At 42.7% G+C, this 22,138-nt stretch overlaps 1 protein-coding gene across 17 annotated transcripts in view; it reads right to left on the bottom strand.

Annotated features, from left to right (window-relative positions):
• KLF12 (KLF transcription factor 12) overlaps window positions 1–22,138 on the bottom strand; it is a 266,658-nt gene that overhangs the window by 9,624 nt on the left and 234,896 nt on the right. For 2 of the 17 annotated variants that reach the window (XM_085536081.1, XM_085536085.1), the window contains one exon: window positions 16,106–16,149. The exons of 14 other annotated variants lie outside the window; for them this stretch is intronic. In XM_085536081.1, coding sequence (XP_085392207.1) covers window positions 16,118–16,149 — 32 coding nt within the window. In that variant the 3' untranslated portion in view covers window positions 16,106–16,117. Of the gene's footprint in view, window positions 1–16,016; window positions 16,150–22,138 lie in introns of those variants that run through there. One more of the 17 variants, XM_085536082.1, reaches the window with a different exon arrangement.

Genomic DNA, 22,138 nt, shown 5'->3' with positions numbered 1-22,138 from the left:
GTTTATTTGAAGTTGAGCATTATGTTCTGCCTCAGCTACTGTGCTGCACAATGCCACAGGAGAAGATTACTATGGCTGATCCAGACTTTGTGTTTTGTTGAAGAGAACTGTAATAAAATCCCATTTTTGTCATCTTTGAAGGCTTTTCTTGTTTGGGATTTTTATCACTGCTCATTATTATACAACTTAAATGCTCTTGGGAGTTACCTTCATCCCACAGTTGAGCATGCTTCAAACATGAGGAGGAGAAACTGTGTGAGGTCCACATGTGTGTTCCCTTGGTGTGTCAGAAGTGATTTCTTACCTCCCCGTCCTACACCAGCTAACCACAAGCAGGACAACATAAGAGCATCTCTGCAACAACTGTTTCCTTCGTCAGACACAATCATTCCTAAGTTATTTATTATCGTTTATGAATCATAAGCAGCTTGCAAGATGCTATTTCAATTTTACAAACCAGTGATGCAACACTTGCTCTGTCATAGAGGCAGCACCTCCCTCCAAGCATTTCTGAAAGTCAATAAATGTTTTGCCGACAGCCCGAAGTTTCAAAATCAATGCAATGTTCAAACAGGTCTGAGAATCCCAGCTGAAATGGACGTTGCTGCCTTTGTCAGGAAGTCAGATGCTGTACAGGCCTTGGCCACCCGTACGGTTGTCAGCAGCACATGAGCTCACTGGGGTGGTACCTTCTGGGCTCCATCTGGGCTGCACTGCAGTTTTGGTGTTGAATGGGGTAAGAAACTGTTGCTGTGAGGAGAAACCAGTGATCCGGTCTCCAAGGTGACAGAATCATAGAATATGCAAGGCTGGAAGATTCAAGTCCAGCTCCTGACTCCTCATAGGACCACCTAAAACCCAAACCCTATGTCTAAGAGTGCTATCCAAACATTCTTTGAACTCTCGCAGCTCAGTGCCGTGACCACTGCCCTGGGGAACCTGTTCACTCTCTGGGGAAGAACCTTTCCTTGACATCCATTCTGTCCCTCCCCTGGCACATCTCCATGCTGTTCTGTAGGCTGCCACGAGGTCTGCCCTCAGCATCCCCTCCTCTGGGCTGAACATACAAAGGGACTTCATCTGCTTTCCATGCATCTTCCCCTCCGGACCCTTCAGCATCTTCGTTGCCCCCCTTAGACACTCTCTAATAGTATTAAGTCCTTCTTACGCTGTGGCACCCAACCCAACCTCCAGTGCTGGAGGTGAGGCCACACAGCACAGAGTAGAGCAGGACAGCCCCTCCCCTTGCCCAGTGGCAATGCTGGGCCTGCTGCACGCGAGGGTATGGTTGACCCTCTGGGCTGCCAGGGCACACTGCTGACTCACATTCAGCTTGTTGACAACTCAAACTCCCAGACCTCTTTCCATAGGGCTGGTTTTTACCCTCTAATCCCCTAGTCTCCATGTATACCCAGTACTGGCTGAATTTGCAAAGCCCACAGAGCATAGTCAGAGCGCTCTGTCAGCAGTCATGTCACCGACCTGACCTTAAGAGTCTCAGCCAGAGCACGAAGCACAGAAAAGCATTCACTGTCCTCCTGTGAGTGGGACAGGCAGGAGCTGCATGGCAGACAGCAGATCACACACTCTTGCCAGTGACAAAGCGCTATAAAATATGCCCTGATCTGCCACTGAACTGTCTTGCATATGTGCCCTTGCCACAAACAGTGGGTGCAAAGTGCTGTGCAATATAAGTCTCCCTGTGTGACCTAGCAGGCCTACCCAATAGCCTTGTCACACTGCATGAACAATTTACAAGTGAAGCACTTGCTGCTTCCAGCTTTATCGTAAATATTCTTCTCTTGAAACTGTGATCCTACCCCCATTGGTTCCTTTGACTAGAGAAACCTCCAGAACAAAGCAGGAAGGTATTTCCTGTGCTCTGGATCCTCACTGAAAAATATCTGAAAATCTGTGTCTTTGTTGACCCCGAGATCCTTCCCAGCAACAACCACTTTGTAACACAAGTCCCAGATCGTTTTCTGTGGTAGAAAAGCAGTAGGAATACCTGATGCAGGAAGGGATGGAGGGTGACAAAAAAATGCCAGAACTAGTTCGTTTGTCCTTTAAAAAGAGTGTCACTGTGGATAGGAAATGAAAGTCAGCCAACAGGTAGATGTTAGCATGGGTCACCCAGCTGAAGTTCCCAGGTGCTGCTTTGACCCCTTCTCCTCAATGAGTTGGTGTACCCAGCCCCTGCAGAGCTATGTGTAAGAGACAGGACTAACTGCATTCCTCTCACGCTATTTACACCACTGACGGAAAATATCTCTTACAAGTTCAACCCAAGGAGACCTTTCATTATTTTCAATTAAATATAGATGCATAGCGTAAGAAAGAAAAAAACAAGTCAATGCAGTGTTACTCTAAAAACATTCAGTAATATGCACCTTAAAAAAGCCACTGTCAAAGAAAGTCTTCCTAAAGATTAATGACAACATTTCATACAAACCTAATTTTTAGGGGAAAAATTATGATGTCACTTTTCTATTAAACTCCTACATTATCTGTGGATTGCTACACACTAGAAAAAATAAGTTCTTATTCACAGGCAATACTACATTAACTATGATCCTTTTGTTTGGTAACATCCCAAGTCAAAGTCAAACACTCAACCATTTCAACTCAGGCACTTCTGCCTTGTGCAAGTGCTTGATTTTAAATATCTAAGACACTCTTGGGTTCAAAGTACCTCTTGTCCTTCAGTTCCTTCAATACCTCAGCAGATGCCAGAGCATGGGCCTCAGAGTTACTACCTTGCACTGAGGCATTCACATGCTCATTCAGCTCTAAGGAGCAAAGGCAGGCTCTTTGCCTGGAGTAGTGGAAACATGGGAATGGAAGAGAAGACAAAACAGTGCACAAGTTCTGGAAAACAGCAGGAAAGATAGCCACGGAAAGAAACTAAGAACCTGCAGTAATTAGGGACAAAAAGAAAACTGGAGAAAGAAAATCACCATTAGCTAGTTTAAGTTTTAGTAAGTTTTTAGACTTGTAGAAGGAGCCTGTTTAAAAACAAAAGCCTGAAGCTGTGCTCATTTTCATGGGAGCTTACCTTTCACTTCCCCACCAGAATTTGAAAACTCTATTACTTGGACCTGAAACCTGACAAAATGATCCTGAAACACAAAGAAATCCCATTCTGATGGTACCCTGCAGCTTTACAACAAACGGACAGTAAACAGTATATCCTGACAGATATTTATACAAACCAGAGACTGGTTTGTATATTGTATATTGAGACTGAGAAGCATGAGAAGATTCTTCTAGACTGTTTGCTGTAGAAAATGAGTGTTTTCTATTGTCTGGAGGGGAAAAGTTAATTAGAAAGTTTTAAACGTATGACTCAATGCCCTGGATGGAACTAGTCATTTTTTAATCTTTTATTAACAAAATATCTGTTTCTAAGAGCCCTCCAAAACATTGCCTTTTCTAATCCAGATGCCACAATCCAAATTAGTTTAATTACTTCTACTATATTAATTTTCCTACGCTACCATGACGCCTCTCACTTAAGTGTATAAGAACACAGTTACAGCAGTTACTCGCACGATCTCTCTAAACTCAGGCAAATAATGAATTAATAATGCTGAATAATAACCATTATTTAGTCAGTCCTTCAAAAGTTTTCCATCCTCCCTACAGTATTCATGTACTCTTAACTTTGGGGGGATTGTTCATCCAAGGAAATAAATCTCCCATATGTTGATATGATGCCATATGTTGATACCAGCAAGATATCATGCCGTAAAACAGATGAAGGAACTACAATTTGCTCTGCACTAGAATTGTACTGCATAGTACACTCCTCAACAATTTTCTTCTGTGCACCAACTAGCTGGAATCACAGTATTCGATGCTGATGCTTCAGAGGAAGGTGCAGCAGAAGTCCTACGTAAAGAGTAATGGGGTGTGCTGCCATCATGGAAGCTGCTCAGGAACTTCATAAAATAGAGCTGGACTTGCATTCCCTGAAAATGTATTGACTGAAATTGTAGATACTCTACTGCGCACTTGTAGTCCCTTTCGTTGGTGTATTATTTAAGCTTCATTTATTCATCTGTTTAGCAGGTTTTTGGCAATTATGCTACTGAGTAATGATGAGGTAACTGTCTACTACCAGGACAGAAAACATCCCAGTGATCTAGCAGCAACCCTATTTTTCTCTGACATAAACTCCTTTCTTTCTCTGTTATTACAGGTGATCTCATGACCCCTCCCAATTATGTCCATCTATCTGCTTCTTCTCCATGTAACTCTCACCATGAGTCTGAGTTCTTACTTCTCTCTGCTGCCCCTTCTGCAATGGTATTCATCATTTTGAAAGAATGATAATATTTTTACATAAAGTACGATTCACCAACAAAATATACACAGGGGAGCGTTCAGGGTTACAGGCTTAGCCATCTAGTCAGATTTTTCTGCATTTAAGCTTTCATTATCTTGTGAAAGAGCCACATGTTAAAATTCCATTTTTTAATTTTTTTTTTTTAGAAGGAAAAAGTTTGCAAAACACTTGAAACGAAACTGTTTACAGTTTTGTGCAGTGTTTCCAAACAAGGAGCATGGGAGCATAAGGGAGATGCTGTCCCTCACTCCATTCACAAACTACAATTGCTTAAGCCAAACCTGCACGGTTTAACAGGTGGTTCCTTCCTGGCTCTGCTACATACAGCCACATCTTTATACATTCTTCATTCGGTTTCTGTTGTCATTAGTCTTGAAGGAGTATTCCCCCAAAAAACAACAACAGCAACAAAAAAAACCACCAAGCCAAAACACAACAGAACAAGGTCCTAAGGAATCAGCCCATAACAAGTTGAAAGAGAACAAATGACACAGCAACCATGCCTCTACCTATGTCTGATGATGTTATGTATTATAGTTGAAGTCAACAGGTCTGCAATTCTGCAGGGTCAGGACATCTCAGAGCTATTCCTGGTTTGGTTTCTGTTATGGAAATACTATGCAATATACATGGAGCACTATGCAAAATATATAGCATGTAGTATTTATGTCAGCTGGTTTCAGCTCCCACATAAACACCAAAACCATTCTAAAACACATACTGTGAGACAGACTGCAAGAGGGAAAATTAGAAACTGAAAACCACAAATAATGGGTAATTAGATTTTGCATTTCTACTAAAAATAAGTGATTTCAGGCAGAGAAGGATCTTTTTACAGCAAAAACACCATCTTATAAAGAGCATCCTCAGGCACTCCTGGCAGGAAGAGGGCAGCTTTGCTTTTAGGCACAAGGAAAAGGGAAAAATGACAACTCTTATGTTTTGTGTGACATTTTTATTAGTGTAATTTTTTAATGAAAAAACATCTGAGCACTTATAAAGCACTTTTCAACTTCAAAGTGCCTTGCAAAGCTATCTTTTTACAAAAGTATATTAATACTTTATAAAAGTCTCTCTTCATAATAGCACCATGTAGCAAACACTCTGTCTTCTGCAGGTAGGAAATCAATGCAGTGAGAACAAGCAGCCTTCCCAAAACTGCACAAAATGTGAACAGCACTGTACTAGGAACAACTTTCTGTACGAAGACCACTAGGTTTCAATTCCACCCCTCTGAACATTTGAAATATTTTCAATCATCTTGATTCAAAAGCCTAATTTGATTATTCTGATGTCTTTCAAAAGGTAATTTTGAATCTCTGTTTCCAAATTATCTTTTCAGTAAATATTGTGAATTTTAATTTTGTTTCAGTATTGTCGAAATATGCAAATAAAAGATCTTTCTGGGAAGAGATTAAAGTTTCATATCAGTTGAGCAAGTCTGGGAAAATAATTTCTACGAGCAGAACAGGATGTACGGTGCTAATTGTGACAAGTCTTGAAATTCAGGTTTTTTACTCCTTGTTCTCAGGCAAAGCAAGGCGACACGGTTACTTCATATGAAAACTGAACAAAATGACTTCTTCAATTCAAAAGCACAGCAACAATCTGCACTCTTAAACAACAGGCAGAACTTCAACTGATTTCTAGCAGTTATGAAAGCAATTATGTTCAAGCTCTGCTTCTGATAATTCAGACCCAAGTCATTTTCCCACATCACAATACCCAAGTATCTTTCATTTCACTGAGCTGTTGACTTTGGGTGCTGTTTGCCACCCTGGCTCTTCTTGCCAATCCCTCTGCAAGACCAGTACTAGCTCAGGACCATTATCTATTTCCTTCTCTTGCACACTGTTCCAACACTCTTTTAGGTTCCACTTCAGTTTATTGCTATCCTATACAAATTGCAACAAGAAAAACTCTTTATTTCCAGACTCACAAGAACTCAATTCTCCATTAACTCCATCTCTCCAAATTCACCTCATCAGTCTTAGCCCCGTTCTGTCACTGTATACTCAGAAGAGAAACAAATTGTTAACACACGAAGCTTCACTTACACGTTTTCTCTTTATGGTTCTGCAGAGACTTTGTCCTATGATTGGATATACCTAGCACTATGTGAGAAACAAATGAATTAACACTCTGGGACAAGGATTGGTTATGTGCCTTACCAAATATGTACCTGAAATAAAGTGATAAACTGTCACGGTTTGAACTAAAAATCCACCTGCGCCCGTGACAGGGGCCGTGGGCCCCGGAGGGGCCCTAGGCCGAAAGGAAAAAGTTAATTAGGAAAAGAAAACAGCGGCAACGATCTAAGGAGGCACACTTATTTACTAAATACTATATCGAAATACAGGATAACACAATATAATAAAATATAATTGAAAATTGAGCTAACGAATCAAGCAAAATAGGAGAGAGAATGAGTCCCGTAACCGAGAGGCCTACTGTGAATCTAGGCGAACGGCTGAAGGCTCCCACACACTCCCCTGAACGCCAGAACTCGAAAGACGTCAGTCTGTTCTGCGACAGAGTTAATATAGAGTCCAGGTCCCGTGACCTATCGTGTTGTTCCCTGGGAGATGTAGTCTTCTTCTGTAAGTTGCAGATTCAGTAAAATTATTCATGCTTTATATGATGTTATGATGTGGAATACTGATAGCAAAAAATACAAAATTATTAAACCATGACATTCCACCCCTTATTCTACATCATTACATTATGTTTATACATACATACACACTCATATGTATAATTGTGAATAATCAGCAACCTTATTTTTCTCAACAATTTATATTTATTCCATACAAATCCCTAAGTTGAGAACAAAACTCTATAACCTAACCTACTATTTTATTAATTTTGAGAAAATGGCAAAACTGCCAGAAAAAGGAAAACATGTCAGCGGTAGAGGGGAAAGGCAGCGCTAGTAGGGCGTCCCCCACATCAAGGTGCACTCATCCTTTCCCAGCCACCACAGCAGATTTCCTTTTGACTTATACTTCTTTCCATGTGTGCTCTACACATGCATGGCCAGTGCAGGATATAGAGTCCAGATGGAAAACTTGCTTACAGAATGCCTAATTAAGGTATATAGAGAAAAGTGTTTCCTTAACATTAATCCACTCTATCTTAAATCCTATACCTAATTGAACTATTCTGTACCTAATTGGAATATTTTCTGAGACTCTACCTATATATTTACAGGAAAATCATTGGCTGCACTCCCCCAACATCAAATTCCCTTGTGGTACACATTGAACATTCCCATTTTTGTCCATCACCCACCATGTGCACCCAGGTCCCTGGGCAAAGACAGTACCCCGGAGAGGTTTGCCCTTTCCAGACGCTGGAAGGACCCAAACCGTCTTTCCCAACACGCTCTTTATGTGTACTACAGGAACCTTATCTCCCTCCACGGTACGTAGGGAGCTGGATTGGTTAGGACCATTGCGATTACTAGATCCTCGAGTGTTGACCAACCAGGTGGCTTCTGCTAAATGGTTCTCCCAATTTTTATACGTTCCGCCACCCATTGCTTTCAACATAGTTTTCAACAACCCATTGAATCGTTCAATCTTACCAGAAGCTGGTGCATGATAGGGAATATGGTAAATCCACTCAATGCCATGATTTTTGGCCCAAGTGGTTACAAGGGAATTTTTAAAATGGGTCCCATTATCTGATTCAATTCTTTCTGGAGTGCCATGCCGCCACAGGATTTGCTTTTCCAACCCTAATATGGTGTTTCGGGCAGTAGCATGGGGTACTGCGTATGTTTCGAGCCACCCAGTGGTTGCCTCCACCATGGTGAGTACATAACGCTTACCATTGCGAGATCGTGGCAAGGTGATATAATCAACCTGCCATGCCTCTCCATATTTATACTTTTGCCATCGCCCTTCCCCCCAAAGAGGTTTCATCCTCTTGGCTTGTTTAATTATGGCGCATGTTTCACAATCATGAATAACTTGAGCAATAGCGTCCATAGTTAAGTCCACCCCTCGGTCTCTGGCCCACTTATATGTTGCATCCCTTCCTTGATGACCTGAAGTCTCATGGGCCCACCGAGCTAGGAATAATTCACCCTTGTTCTGCCAGTCCAAGTCTATTTGAGCCACCTCAATTTTGGCAGCTCGATCAACCTGATGGTTATTTTTATGTTCTTCAGTAGCCTTACTTTTAGGCACATGAGCATCTACATGGCGCACCTTTACAACAATGTTCCTTATTCGGGCAGCAATGTCTTTCCACAGTTCAGCAGCCCAAACAGGTTTACCCTTTCGTTGCCAATTATCATCTTCCCACTGTTGCAACCACCCCCATAAGGCATTTGCCACCATCCATGAATCAGTATAAAGATGAAGCATTGGCCACCTCTCCCGTTCAGCCACATCTAAAGCCAGCTGAACAGCCTTTACCTCTGCGAATTGACTTGATTCTCCTTTACCTTCGGTGGCCTCTGCAACTTGTCGTGTGGGGCTCCATACAGCAGCTTTCCATCTGCGATGCTTCCCTACAATACGACATGATCCGTCTGTGAATAGGGCAAATTTCTTTTCGTTTTCTGGTAGCTCATTGTATGGTGGTGCCTCTTTAGCACGTGATACCTCTTCTGTAGGTGGTGTTTCAATTTTTTTACTCTCAGGCCAGTCCATGATCACTTCTAGAATTCCAGGACGGCTGAGTTTTCCCATTCGAGCTCGTTGAGTAATTAATGAAATCCACTTACTCCAAGTGGCATCAGTAGCATGATGGGTGGAGGGAACCTGTCCTTTAAACATCCAGTTTATTACTGGCAAGCGAGGTGCTAGAAGAAGCTGAACCTCTGTCCCAACTACTTCAGAAGCAGCCCGAACCCCCTCATACACGGCTAAGATCTCCTTCTCAGTTGGAGTGTAGCGCTCCTCAGACCCTTTATATGCTCGACTCCAAAATCCTAGGGGTCGGCCTCGGGTCTCTCCTGAGGCTCTTTGCCACAAACTCCAGGTGGGACCTTTCTCTCCAGCAGCAGTATAGAGGATGTTCTTCACATCCTGTCCCGTCCGTACTGGCCCCAAGGCCACGGCACGGGCTATTTCTTGTTTTATCTGCTCAAAAGCCTGCTGCTGCTCAGGACCCCATGAGAAATTATTCTTCTTCCGTGTTACCTGATAGAGAGGGCTCACTATGTGGCTGTAGTTTGGGACATGCATTCTCCAAAAGCCCACTACTCCCAGAAAAGATTGGGTCTCTGTTTTATTTGTGGGCGGAGACATAGCAGTGATTTTGTCAATCACATCTGCTGGGATGTGACGACATCCATCTTGCCATTTTATGCCTAAGAACTGGATTTCCTGGGCAGGCCCCTTCACCTTGCTGCGCTTAATGGCAAAACCAGCTTTCAAAAGAATTTGGATTATCTGTTTCCCTTTCTTGGAAACCTCTGCTGCTGTATGGCCCCACACCACAATGTCATCAATATACTGCAAGTGCTCAGGAGCATTACCCTGTTCCAAAACAGCTTGGATCAATCCATGGCAAATTGTTGGGCTGTGCTTCCACCCCTGGGGTAAACGGTTCCAGGTATACTGAATACCTCTCCAGGTAAAAGCAAACTGTGGCCTACATTTTGCAGCCAATGGGATGGAAAAGAAGGCATTAGCAATATCAATGGTGGCATACCACCTAGCTTCTTTTGACTCCATACTGGAGTTCTAGCATGTCTGGTACAGCAGCACTTAATGGAGGTGTAACTTCATTCAGGCCACGGTAATCTACCGTCAGCCTCCATTCCCCACTGGTTTTACGCACTGGCCATATGGGGCTGTTAAAAGGCGAGTGCGTTTTGCTAATCACTCCCTGATTTTCTAATTGGCGAATTAGCTTTTGAATGGGGAGCAATGAGTCCCTATTGGTGCGGTACTGCCGTCTGTGAACCACTCTGGTGGCAATTGGTACCTCTTGGTCTTTTACCTGGAGCAACCCCACAGCAGAAGGATCATCTGACAGACCTGGTAAAGTTGACAGCTGCTTAACACCATTTGTGTTTACAGCAGCTATCCCAAAGGCCCATCGATACCCCTTGGGATCCTTGAAATATCCCATCCTAAGGTAATCGATTCCCAGTATACATGGAGCCTCTGGACCAGTCACAATAGGGTGTCTCTGCCAGTTTTTACCAGTGAGGCTTATTTCGGCCTCCAACATAGTCAATTCTTGGGAACCCCCAGTCACTCCATGGATATATATTGGTTGTGTCCCTTGGTGACTTGAGGGCATTAGGGTGCATTGTGCACCAGTGTCCACCAAGGCTTTATATTTCTGTGGTTGAGATGTGCCAGGCCACTTAATCCACACAGTCCAGTATACTCTGTTGTCCCTTTCCCCCCCCTGGCTGGGGGCAGGGCCCCTCTATTGTTTACCTCGTTGACTTGCAGCAACTGGAACTCTCCCCTTCTTGGAAGAGTTCACCTTGGTAGTTGTTTCACCTTGTAATTCTTTCACTCGTGCCTGAAGTGCAGAAGTGGATGAATTACACCACTTCTTCATGTCCTCCCCATGACTACAGAGGAAAAGCAACAAGGCAAGACGTGTAGTCTCATTGTTGATTCGAGGTGACTTATCGTTGTCATTTACTTGAATACGAGGACGTCTCTTTTTTATGGTTGAGATTTTCGATGATACAGGTCGAGAGGAACTCATGTTGTTTAGCTCTCTCAATAGGCGATCGTGGAAATCCTGGTTTCCATCATCTGGTACCACCGTGGATTCATCTACATCAGGCACATTAGCCAATTTGTCAATAATATCACTTTGTGTTTCCTCCACTTTGTCTAACCTTTCCACTATTTTTTTTCCCATTTGGACAATGGCTGAAGTATAAAGCTTAACTTCTGTAGCGCTTATAAATAATTCAAGCTCCTGAAGTCTGCTAATTAGCTCATTTACAGGGGGCTTTCTTTCCCCTTTGCCATATACCAATGCAAGTGCACTGGCATGCTTTTCTGGAGCTGCCTTTGTAAAGTCACGCCACATTTGTCGTGGAACGTGGACTGCTTCAGGATCATGTAATTGGTTTGGATTGTTACGATTGAACTGGGGGCTGTAGAGCATTTCCACCAGAGCCCTTTCTCTCAAAAATTGGATACCTTTCTCCATATCAGTCCATTTCTTTTTCTCAGGCTCCAAGTCCCGTTTAAAGGGGAATCTATCTCTTACCGCTATCAACATCCGCTTCCAGAGGGTGTAGGACCGATTTTGGCATGTGCCTATACCTCTGTCCACATGTGAGTCCCTGGAAATGCTACCCAGTTGGCGAGCTTCACTGCCATCGAGCCACGCACTGTTGGCACCATTGTCCCAGCAGCGAAGTAACCAAGTGACCATATTTTCTTTTGGCTGACGTGTGAAATCCTTTCTTAGATCTCGAATTTCACTCAGTTTAAAAGATCGATCAATAATGGTCGTAATACTTTGCTCACCTTTTGCTCTATCAAGAGTCCCAGGTGTTGATGTTGGCAGCTGTGTTGATGAGGCTGCCCCATCTATAAGTTTGGACTCGAGAAATTCTCGTAAAGAAAATCTAGCTTTTGGCTCCTCGTCTGACTCTGACCCTGACTCTGACGCTTGTGTTATTTCCTCCAGGCGACCTTCCTCCTTTTTCCTCTCTCCTAACTTTCTCTCTCCTAACTTTCCCTGCTCCTCTGACTTCTTCTCCTCCTCTAACATCTTCTTATACTGCTCTAACAACCTCTGCTCCGCCGACTTCCTCTGGTCTTCTGACTCCTCCTGCTCTCCTGAGTCCCCCTGACCTCCTGAGTCCCCCTGCTCTCCTGAGTCCCCCTGCTCTCCTGAGTCCTGCTCTCCTAACTCCCTCCGCTCTTCTAACTCCTTCTGCATTTTCTCTATCTGAGTTGAAACTCGTTTTGTTTTTCGCCCTCTTACAGGGGCAACCAACATTGTATCTGGTGCCCCCGGTGGTTGGTTAAGTTGGAGTACATACGGTTCAGACTTGAGGGTGTCGCATTCTGCCCTGAGGACGTTATAACTAGACTGGAGGGCGTCGTGCTCAGACTGGAGAGCGTTGTGCTTACACAGGAGGGCGCTGCGCGCTGCCCGGAGATTGTCGTACCTGGACTGGAGGTCTTTGTGTTCAGACTGGAGAGCGTCGTAGTCAGACAGGAGCTCGTCGTACAAAGACCGGAGGGTGCTGCGATTGGCTTTGAGGGCGTTGTAGTCGGTCATGAGGTCAGTGTACAACGAGTCAATAGAGTCATGTTTGAACTGGAGATCGACGCACTCAGATTGGAGGGCATCGTGTTTGGACTGGAGAGTGTCGTGCTCGGACCGGAGGGCATCGCGCTCAGTCTGGAGAGTGTCATGCTCGGACCGGAGGGCGCTGTGCTCGGACTGGAGAGCATCGCGCTCAGTCTGGAGAGTGTTGAGCTTGGTCTGGAGGGCATTGTGCTCGGTCTGAAGAGTGTTATGCTCGGACTGAAGAGTGTTGTGCTCGGTCCGAAGGGCATTGTGCTCAGTCTGAAGAGCGTTATGCTCGGACCGGAGGGCATTATGCACAGACTGAAGAGTGTTGTGCTCGGACTGGAGGGTGTCACAGTTGGATTGGAAGGCATCATGCTTGGCCTGAAGGGTGCCGCACTCAGACTGGACGGCGTCATACTTGGACTGGAGAGTGTTGTGCTCGGTCTGGAGGGCATTGTGCTCGGTCCGGAGGGCATCGCGCTCAGTCTGGAGAGTGTTGTACTCGGACCGGAGGGCGCTGTGCTCGGACTGGAGAGTGTCGTGCTCGGACCGGAGGGCGCTGTGCTCGGACTGGAGAGTGTTGAGTTGGGATTGCAGGGAGCTTTTCTCATCCCAAAGTTTTTCTGCGTCAGCTCTAAGATTCTCTTTCTCGTACCAGATTGAGTCTCGTTGGTACAGGAGATCTTTTCTCTCAGCTTCAAAAACTTTTTCTCTCTCTACCTTCTCATCCCAAAGTTTTTCTGCGTCAGCTCTAAGACTCTCTTTCTCGTACCAGATTGAGTCTCGTTGGTACAGGAGATCTTTTCTCTCAGCTTCAAAAGCTTTTTCTCTCTCTACCTTCTCAGCCCAAAGTTTTTCTGCCTCAGCTCTAAGACTCTCCTTCTCGGCCCTGAGACTCTCTCTCTCAGCTTCAAAAACTTCCCTCTCAGGAATGGTATTGACTAAGGCCCAATAAGCATTAGCTAGGCCCAAAATCATTTGTGCCTCCTGAGATCTGCCTGAGCCACAACATTCCTGCCTCAAATATGCAATCAAACTCTCAGGATTCTTCAAGTGTTCAGGAGTGAAGCTCCATAACACTGAAGATGTCTGTCCTTTGAGAATCTCTTCAATTCCCTGCCACTCAGTATTCTCTGGTTCTAGGGAAGACTTCCTCCGGATGTTATAAATCCAGATACTGAGTGAGATTATTACAATAATCAACAGTAAGATCAGGGAGATTAAGAGTGTGGCCCACTGATCATTCAAAAACTGCATAAAGGATTCATAGAAAGAAAGAGGAGCACGCTTAAAAATCACCATTTCTGTATAATTAGTTGCATTAGTTGCTCCCTCTGGAGCTGTATACAGATACGAAGTGAGCATTGCTAACCATGCTTTCAATCCATTATACAATTGTATAGCTCCATAAGAAAAAGTGGCTAGCTTAAACATGGCCCAATATGTTCGGAGCGTCTCAAAAAAGGAACCAATGGCACACAGTCCCTGGTAAAACAAATTTAGTAGAGAAAACATTTTTTTTTTCCCTCCAATAGAGAGAAAAAAGTAAAAGAAAACAAAGCTCAGCACTGTTTATAAAATATACCGGAGTATTGGCAGTCCGCCTGGACTTTCAAGGTCAAGCTCGCAGGTGCAGAATCGCAAACACGAGATAGCTCCTTAACAGGGAAAAAAACTCGTAGCTCTGTTAAAAGCTAAAAGAGCAACAGAAGAAAACACAGAAAAAAAACAGCAACTCAATTTGCCCGCATTCTCCACCAAAATCTGTCATGGTTTGAACTAAAAATCCACCTGCGCCCGTGACAGGGGCCGTGGGCCCCGGAGGGGCCCTAGGCCGAAAGGAAAAAGTTAATTAGGAAAAGAAAACAGCGGCAACGATCTAAGGAGGCACACTTATTTACTAAATACTATATCGAAATACAGGATAACACAATATAATAAAATATAATTGAAAATTGAGCTAACGAATCAAGCAAAATAGGAGAGAGAATGAGTCCCGTAACCGAGAGGCCTACTGTGAATCTAGGCGAACGGCTGAAGGCTCCCACACACTCCCCTGAACGCCAGAACTCGAAAGACGTCAGTCTGTTCTGCGACAGAGTTAATATAGAGTCCAGGTCCCGTGACCTATCGTGTTGTTCCCTGGGAGATGTAGTCTTCTTCTGTAAGTTGCAGATTCAGTAAAATTATTCATGCTTTATATGATGTTATGATGTGGAATACTGATAGCAAAAAATACAAAATTATTAAACCATGACATAAACACAATGCTTATTACAACAGTAAAAAAAAGACATTTTTGGAAATGTAGAAGGCCTCTTTCCATGCGCCAGAATTCAGGAGTCAGATCAAATCCCAACAACAGACATTGAATAGCATTTATTACACTTCCTGATCATTTTTTCCCATATGTCAAGGCACTTTTGCACATGTATGTATGCACATGCATGCACACAAAGGTATATGGAAATTTCCTTCTGCTCTCCAGCCACAATTTGGGACCTTCAAAACTTCAGTTCGCTGGGTAATGATGAGATTTTTCTTTTTATGGCAACATCCGCTCACAAAGAAATTGGGGAAAGGTGATGCAATAGGCCTCTGCTTACATCAGCAGCCAACTGCACAGAGTGGTAGCATACCTGCACACTGACTCTCTTTAGCTAGAGTGCTGCTGGCCTGGGGTTTAGTCTGGATTACTCAAGTAAAACATCATTTTTTGTTTGTGGTCTGTAACTGCAAGGGAGATGCCAATTAAGTGACATTTCCCTTTCTGTCTGCAAGAACTGTGCTTCTGATTCTGCTCCCGACACTCCTCCTGGATGCATCCAGGACTTGCTCCACCATGTTCAGCAAGAGTGATACAGATGCTTCATGGAATGAAAACTAAAACCAAAACAACAACAAATAAACAAAGAAAAGCCCCATAGAAATAATAATAAAAAACCAACAGCCAAAGGCTCCAAGGGATGAGCTTTGCCTCATTCAGAGGGCAGGACCCTGGTGTGCCACTGTGTTTACAGAATCAAAGCAGTAAAAAACACCTCCCCTAAAAACTTTACTGACTAAGAAAATGAACTATGAATAGCACTGAGCTTTCCAAATGTAAAGATACCAATTTCTATCACCATAAAATATAGAATAAATAAATACAATACCAAAGAAAAATAACCAACAAAATACAAAAGATGAGGGAAAAGAGTCTGGGAGAAGATCATTGGGGTTAATATAACCAAGATACCACAAAACTTCGTATTCTGAGTAAATACTGAAGTGTAGAAAAGAACCACCTGTCCTACACATCTCATCTTTCTCTTTTCACAGCAAAGAAGTTTTGTAGAATTTTCCCAATTTTCTGCCTACTCATTTCAAGAAATAAAGACTGAAAATACCAGCTGTCGGGATCTGCTTTCTTTTTCTCCTTCTAGGCATGGGATAAAGCAAAGAAGGAAAAAAAAATCAACAAAAAAGGAAATTTGAGTAAAACATTAAAGCAAAGGCTTTTGTGAAACTTACTTGTAGTTACTCTCAAAGACTTTGTTTCTGATCGACAGGCTGCCCTGCAAAAGACAGGATGGGCATGAGCAACTCCAGATGCCCTTCAGAAAAGACATGTGGGGATCACCATCAATGAACATCTCAGCAGCAAACTGCTATCCTATTCTCTGCTTGGGACTGGAAAAGTGGGCTGCAAGAGTTAATGTTCCTGAAAGCTCTGTGATGCGTATTTACTCCTCTAGGTCTGGGTGCATCTGGGTGCAACATCTGGGAAAGCACTTTGAAGGGAATGGGATTAGAGAGGTCTTTCTCGTCTTCATGCCACTGCAGGGCTATACAGAAATGGTAGACCACAATCATGCCTGAGACCTTGGATGAACTACAGTTCTTTGGAGGTAGAATATTAAGAACTAAATGGTTCACTTAGAGAAAATTCTATTCTGCATAATGAAATCATCATTATTCCCTCGTGCCACACACAGACAAAACACATATGCACCCCATATTTACAAAGTCAAGGGGCATGGTTTCGAATATTTTTCATAACCTAGAGACTGAAAGCAATCACAGACACAATTAGACTTGCTTTCCCATCAAAGTGCCTTGGAATAACCATGTGGGCACCCTTCCATATCGGCACAGCATCAGACCTACAATGCAGAGAAATGACTCCCTGAGTGTAAGGTGAGTTCAGAGTTTGCAAAATGCGCCAGAAATTAAATCATTTAACTTTCCACAGAGCAGCTTTTGGAAGAGAACTGGATGTACAAGCTCCCTGTGGTATGGACACCTGCCCGTAAGTAGCTGGACTCGGACAACTATCTCAGTACATTCAGGCAGTTAGCAGAGGTTCGTATTTCTGAACAGAACCTTACCAGGATGTGGTGGCATGGCTGAGTCTGCCTTTATATCAGCAGACCAATTTGCGTTTCTTCTAAATAGAATCTGGATGAAGAAAGAGAAAAAAGCTCGACATGAAGACTTCCATGAAATAGACTGGTTTCCACACTGGAGAGCTCTACTGTTTGTTGAAACTGGCAGTAAATTTTAAACACTACAAGAAAATTGTTTCTTAAAAAATAAAAGCGTCACCCAATACAAATAGAACCTCCTATCTTACTTAAAGCAAATTGCTTTCAAAATTGGCTTTGTTTGTTTGAATTCCTAAGTTCTGGAACAGCAAAGGAACCTGCTGCTGCAGCTTTATTCACCCGTCAGGTTTACGTGCAGGAGGAAGAGTTCTGGGATAAGAGCCTATGCAGCACGTAGGACATGAGAAAGCTGGGCTTTTGAAAAGAGTCTGGAAGGCAGGTGACAAAGAGACGTTAATTTTAAAGGAGGCCAAAAAGCTACACAGTTCAAGTCAAATCCAAGAGGATTATTTAAAAAATGCTGCTTCCTCCCAGTATTTGTCTACAGGAGGGATTACAAACCTGTAAATATATCTCTGGAACATACAGCTAGCAAAAGGCATTAAACAGACCTTAAGAAAACAACAGGTAATGAATGGAGTTTTAAAACCTACAGTGCAAAAATAACTTTTTTGGTGCCTCCGACTTCTTAAGTCTGCTCTGAAATTGCTGAAAGGAAAAAGTGAACAAAGACTAATGACAGGGGCCCTTTCATATTAAAATAATATATGGAGCAACAGTGAGCGAGAGGAATGCAGTGTTTGAAAAAGCACAGACTAAATAAAACACCCATGTACTCACCAGCCCTCTCTCCTCTAGGGTGGTGTCTCAACCCAGGGAAAAAGGAACTTCTCAGGGAGGAAATGTCATTTTCTCAGGTACAAAATCACATTTTTGAGATGTTTAGTGTCTCAGTGTAATGCTGGGGAGAACACCCTGACACTGACAAGTAGGTTTCATTACGTCTGCTGCAAAGGTATTTGCTCTCATATCTCAGGAATGATACAGGCGTTGATCAAGGACGAAACCCTGAACACTGAAAAAAACTATTTGGCCGAGGGGCTGCATTCAGTACAACTTAGTGTGCAGCACCAACTTTTGCAGTAGTGGCACCAAGAAGGGTGATACGGACTCAGTATCAGAAGGGGCTCATGGATGAAAAGCAGCAGTCAGCCCTGTGTCTGAGTCTCACAGGAGGTGCTTCAGACAGGGAGGAAGCTTCTATGCCTTCCTCCACCCCTCAGAGGCAGGAGCAAAGCCACAGTGGTGCCTATAAGACACCCATCCTGCGCTACACTCACAGACTGAATCCATTCCCACTTCTCGCCTACTGAAACATCCCCGGCTTTTGCTGCCATTGACCCCAAGAAGCAACTCTGCCACATTCCTCTAGGAATTAGTACCTAATGACTGAAAATAGAGTTTCAGGGAAAAAGAAATTGCCTATTACTCCTACACTGCTGGCTCTAAGAAAAACACCACAGAAGTGAGGACAGAAAACAATCTCTTTTGTATCAGATGTTGTAAATCACGTTCCATGTAACCTTAAAGCAGGCACCCCATTTCTTTATTCAGTTCTTCATGATGATTCACACAATTTAACTCCTTGAGCATTTTCATATGGTAAGAGGGTGGCCACATGAAGTTAGAAATGGGTTTAGCTGTGAGCAAGTTTAGATGTGAAACCCAACACAAAATCTCTTTAAATAACTATGTAGTTAGTGGGTTAGATTTCTGAGGTCACACTCCCTGTGCTCGGCAACACTTTGGCTGTGACACATTCACACCGCACAGCGTACTCCACACACTTAGAAGAAAGGGAAGAGCTTTAAATATACTCCACATGTACTATCCATTATACATTTCAAATCTGTGTTCCTTACCAAGTCCCCTAGCAGACAGGATAATTTGCCTCTTCAGTTTACATAATATGGCTCAAATTTACATGTTCTCTCTATTTACAAGGAAACAGATAATGTCTATGAAAATTGGGTCACAATATGCAAAGGTTAGTTTTGGTACCAATTGGCCTGTCATTCAGGTTGAAGTAGGAAATTACAGACTAGGATTTGTAGACCAGGTTGCCTCTGGATTGAAAGAGAAGATATTGGCCAATGAGATAGCTTACCCTTGTTGTGTGGAAGAACTCAGGAGTGCACCCAGTGCATGCCCTGGGATGTCACTGACAGCCAGCCATGCAGAGATGGGCTTCCTCCAGTATCTCTGCAGGCAGCTGGAAACTGTCATTTTTCTACATTTACACTTTCTCTTATTTAGTGCATTTTATAACAAGACAACTGCAACCACTACAGATAGAAATGGCTCTGTGTGTTTTTCCTGTGATAACTGTCATCTATCCAATTGGTATTTTCAATTTTTCAGGCCTTGTTTTAATGTTATGGCAATTAGCCTAGAGAGTCCTGGGTGTCTGTTCTTAAACTCCCTCTTCCCTTTCTTAAAACTCACTTCCTTGATCTCTCATCTTTCCATACATAAGCTTTATCCAACTCTACTACGCTGACAGAAATTATTAGAGCAACATGAGAGCTGTTCCGAAAGTAACACCTCCTACTTTATGATGTTGGCTCACAATATCAGTGGCAGATGTTGGTGGTATGGCAGCAAAGGTTGAACCTTTCCAACAGTGTTCTGTTACACGTTGTTCCTGTGAGACAGATGGCAGCTAAGGGGCAGTCTGACAGAATGACATCTGACATGGAAATTACTGAATTCCTCCAGTGTGGAAAAAAACCACACACACTGAAATCCCTTGAGGCCTGCAGAACTTTTGTGTAGACCAAACTGTGTGTGTGAGCACAGTGAGGTGGTGGGCAATATACTGCAGCAGTAGGGACAGTGACGTAAAAGACAAACCACGTACTGGATGGCCATGCAGATTTTTACAAGTGTATCATGCAGGCTCTTGTTCATCAGTGGCAGAAATGCATAGCTAATGGTGGTGACTATGTTGCAAAATAGTGTTTTATAGCTGAGAATTTCTCTATCACATAATGTAATTGTGCCCTTCATATCTTGTAGTTTCCATGGAAATAAGTAGAAGGTGTTACTTTCCAAGTGACCTGCATATACACTTGAGATGTATTATGTCACCTGAGACTTTACTGTCTTGTACTAACCTAACTGCATGGCTTTGTCCATCTGCCTTCACCATCTCCAGCCCACTTAGTTTCATTACAGTTGCAGATAATTAAAAAATAATTGGCACATGAAATATTGCGGGGAAATTGCAAATATTTTTGAGCGCTTTGCAGCTTTTCATTGCCATTTCAGAAATGTGCAGCCAATTAGAGAGAAGGCTGGGGTACGTCTTTGAATTTATGGCATGAAAATAAATGCGTACTTTTCGCCAAAACAATGAAATCTTTGACAGTTATTGCCAATTTTACAGCTGCAAAGACCCATGACTTCCAGTTGCATCAGCATCACAGATCAGATATTAAAATCTAGTTTTTATAACCCATGTCACTTTCTCAACAGAAAGTATTATATGCCTCTTCAATTTATATTGAACATGGCAGATTTTCAGAATCTCTGTTTGAAAGGAAGAGAGTCAGTAGACCTTTCACAAACTAGGTCTGATAGAAAAGGAAATATCAGTTCTTTAAGGTAAATATAAGTATCTTTAGAAGTATATTTTGATGGTAAAAAAAAAAACAACAAACCAAACAAATCAAACAAAACAAAAAAAGTGAAAAGAATGAGTATTGCTTTGGTCTGAAATGTTTAGCTGCCCTACTAAGAGCATCAACATCAACTTTAATACCTCCTAAATGACCTGAAATAGCAATTACGTATCATGAAATAATGCTATAGTTTTTTCCCCTGTCTGTCCTCAAAGCAAAAGATGCAGACTAAAGAAGATGAGTTACAAGTCAATACATCAGGCTGCACTGAGCTTGCAGGGAATGGAAGTTTTATCTCTCCACCATTAACTCCCTGGGCTGACAGAAGTGCCTTTGCTGAACACAACACAGATACACACTGACCAGGAATGCAACCCAAGGCTGCTAACTTCCTGATTTTTGAGATTATTCCTTTATAGAAACACACATTAGTAATTTCATTTATGATCACTGAAGAAGAAACCAACTCAACACAACCTTGATAAGCCAATTTCTCACCATTTTCTCCTTGCAGAAAGAGTTGATAAACCTGAGCTGCAAGATTAACAGTGAGCCCAGAAGGCTCTCCATCACACCCGATACCTCCTGATAGCTTTATCTGATGATTTGGCAAAACAACACCAAGAACCTGATACTAGAAAGAGAAATTCAATAGCAAGTGTTTGTGATTTATGAAATGCTCCAAAGATTCCAGGTTTCACTCACACGTTTCTGAGTTTCAGAGCTGATGCACAATTCAAGGCCGCCCCCCAGTGGATTCCATGCCCTCACACTGCACTAAGCTTGGAGGAGAAGCTGAGAAGTACTCAGGAGCCACATGATAGCATCCTGAAAAGAGATCTGAATGCAACGGGTACTGGGTATAACATTTTGTTTCCATTTTTAACTGTGTTCATTCCAATCACCAATACTGTTTTTTTATTTACTGATTTTTTATTCTGATACCCAAATGAATGTTAAAGTGAATGAATTTACTATGCACATGTAGTAAATGAAAAATAGTTTTCAAACACTTTCTGCATAGCTAAAAATTTTTTAGCACAATCGGCCCGCCTGAAAAAAAAAGTTGAGATTATGCAATGCTGAGTTTCTGTGATCCTTCTTCAGAAAGTTTCCTATTCAAACGTGCTCACCCTTGCGTGCATAGCTGTCATAATTCATTTATACCTATCCAAAACTGCACACTAATTACTGTGGGTCATACGTGAATAATTAACTTATTTTGCCTGAAGCAAGAGTACAAGCCAAGATAAAAAATGTAAGATGAGATTACTACATAGAGAGTATGCTCATGGCCAATGCTACACATGAAGTCAAAATACATCAGCTTCTTACCGAGACCAGGGAAGTATTTGTCTGAAAACAAATCTATCAGCACAATATGGACTTTCTCAATGGATCTGTGGCTAAATTCAGTGCTTACCCTTTTTATAGACTACACTTTGCTTCTTATGATGCAGCATACATGAAGACATGATAAGATAGAACAGTTAACA

This window comes from Coturnix japonica, chromosome 1 (genome assembly GCF_054131305.1).
Source record: "Coturnix japonica strain WE chromosome 1, WE-NBRP24, whole genome shotgun sequence".
Lineage (NCBI taxonomy): Eukaryota > Metazoa > Chordata > Aves > Galliformes > Phasianidae > Coturnix > Coturnix japonica.
This window is presented reverse-complemented; position numbering and strand designations above follow the sequence as displayed.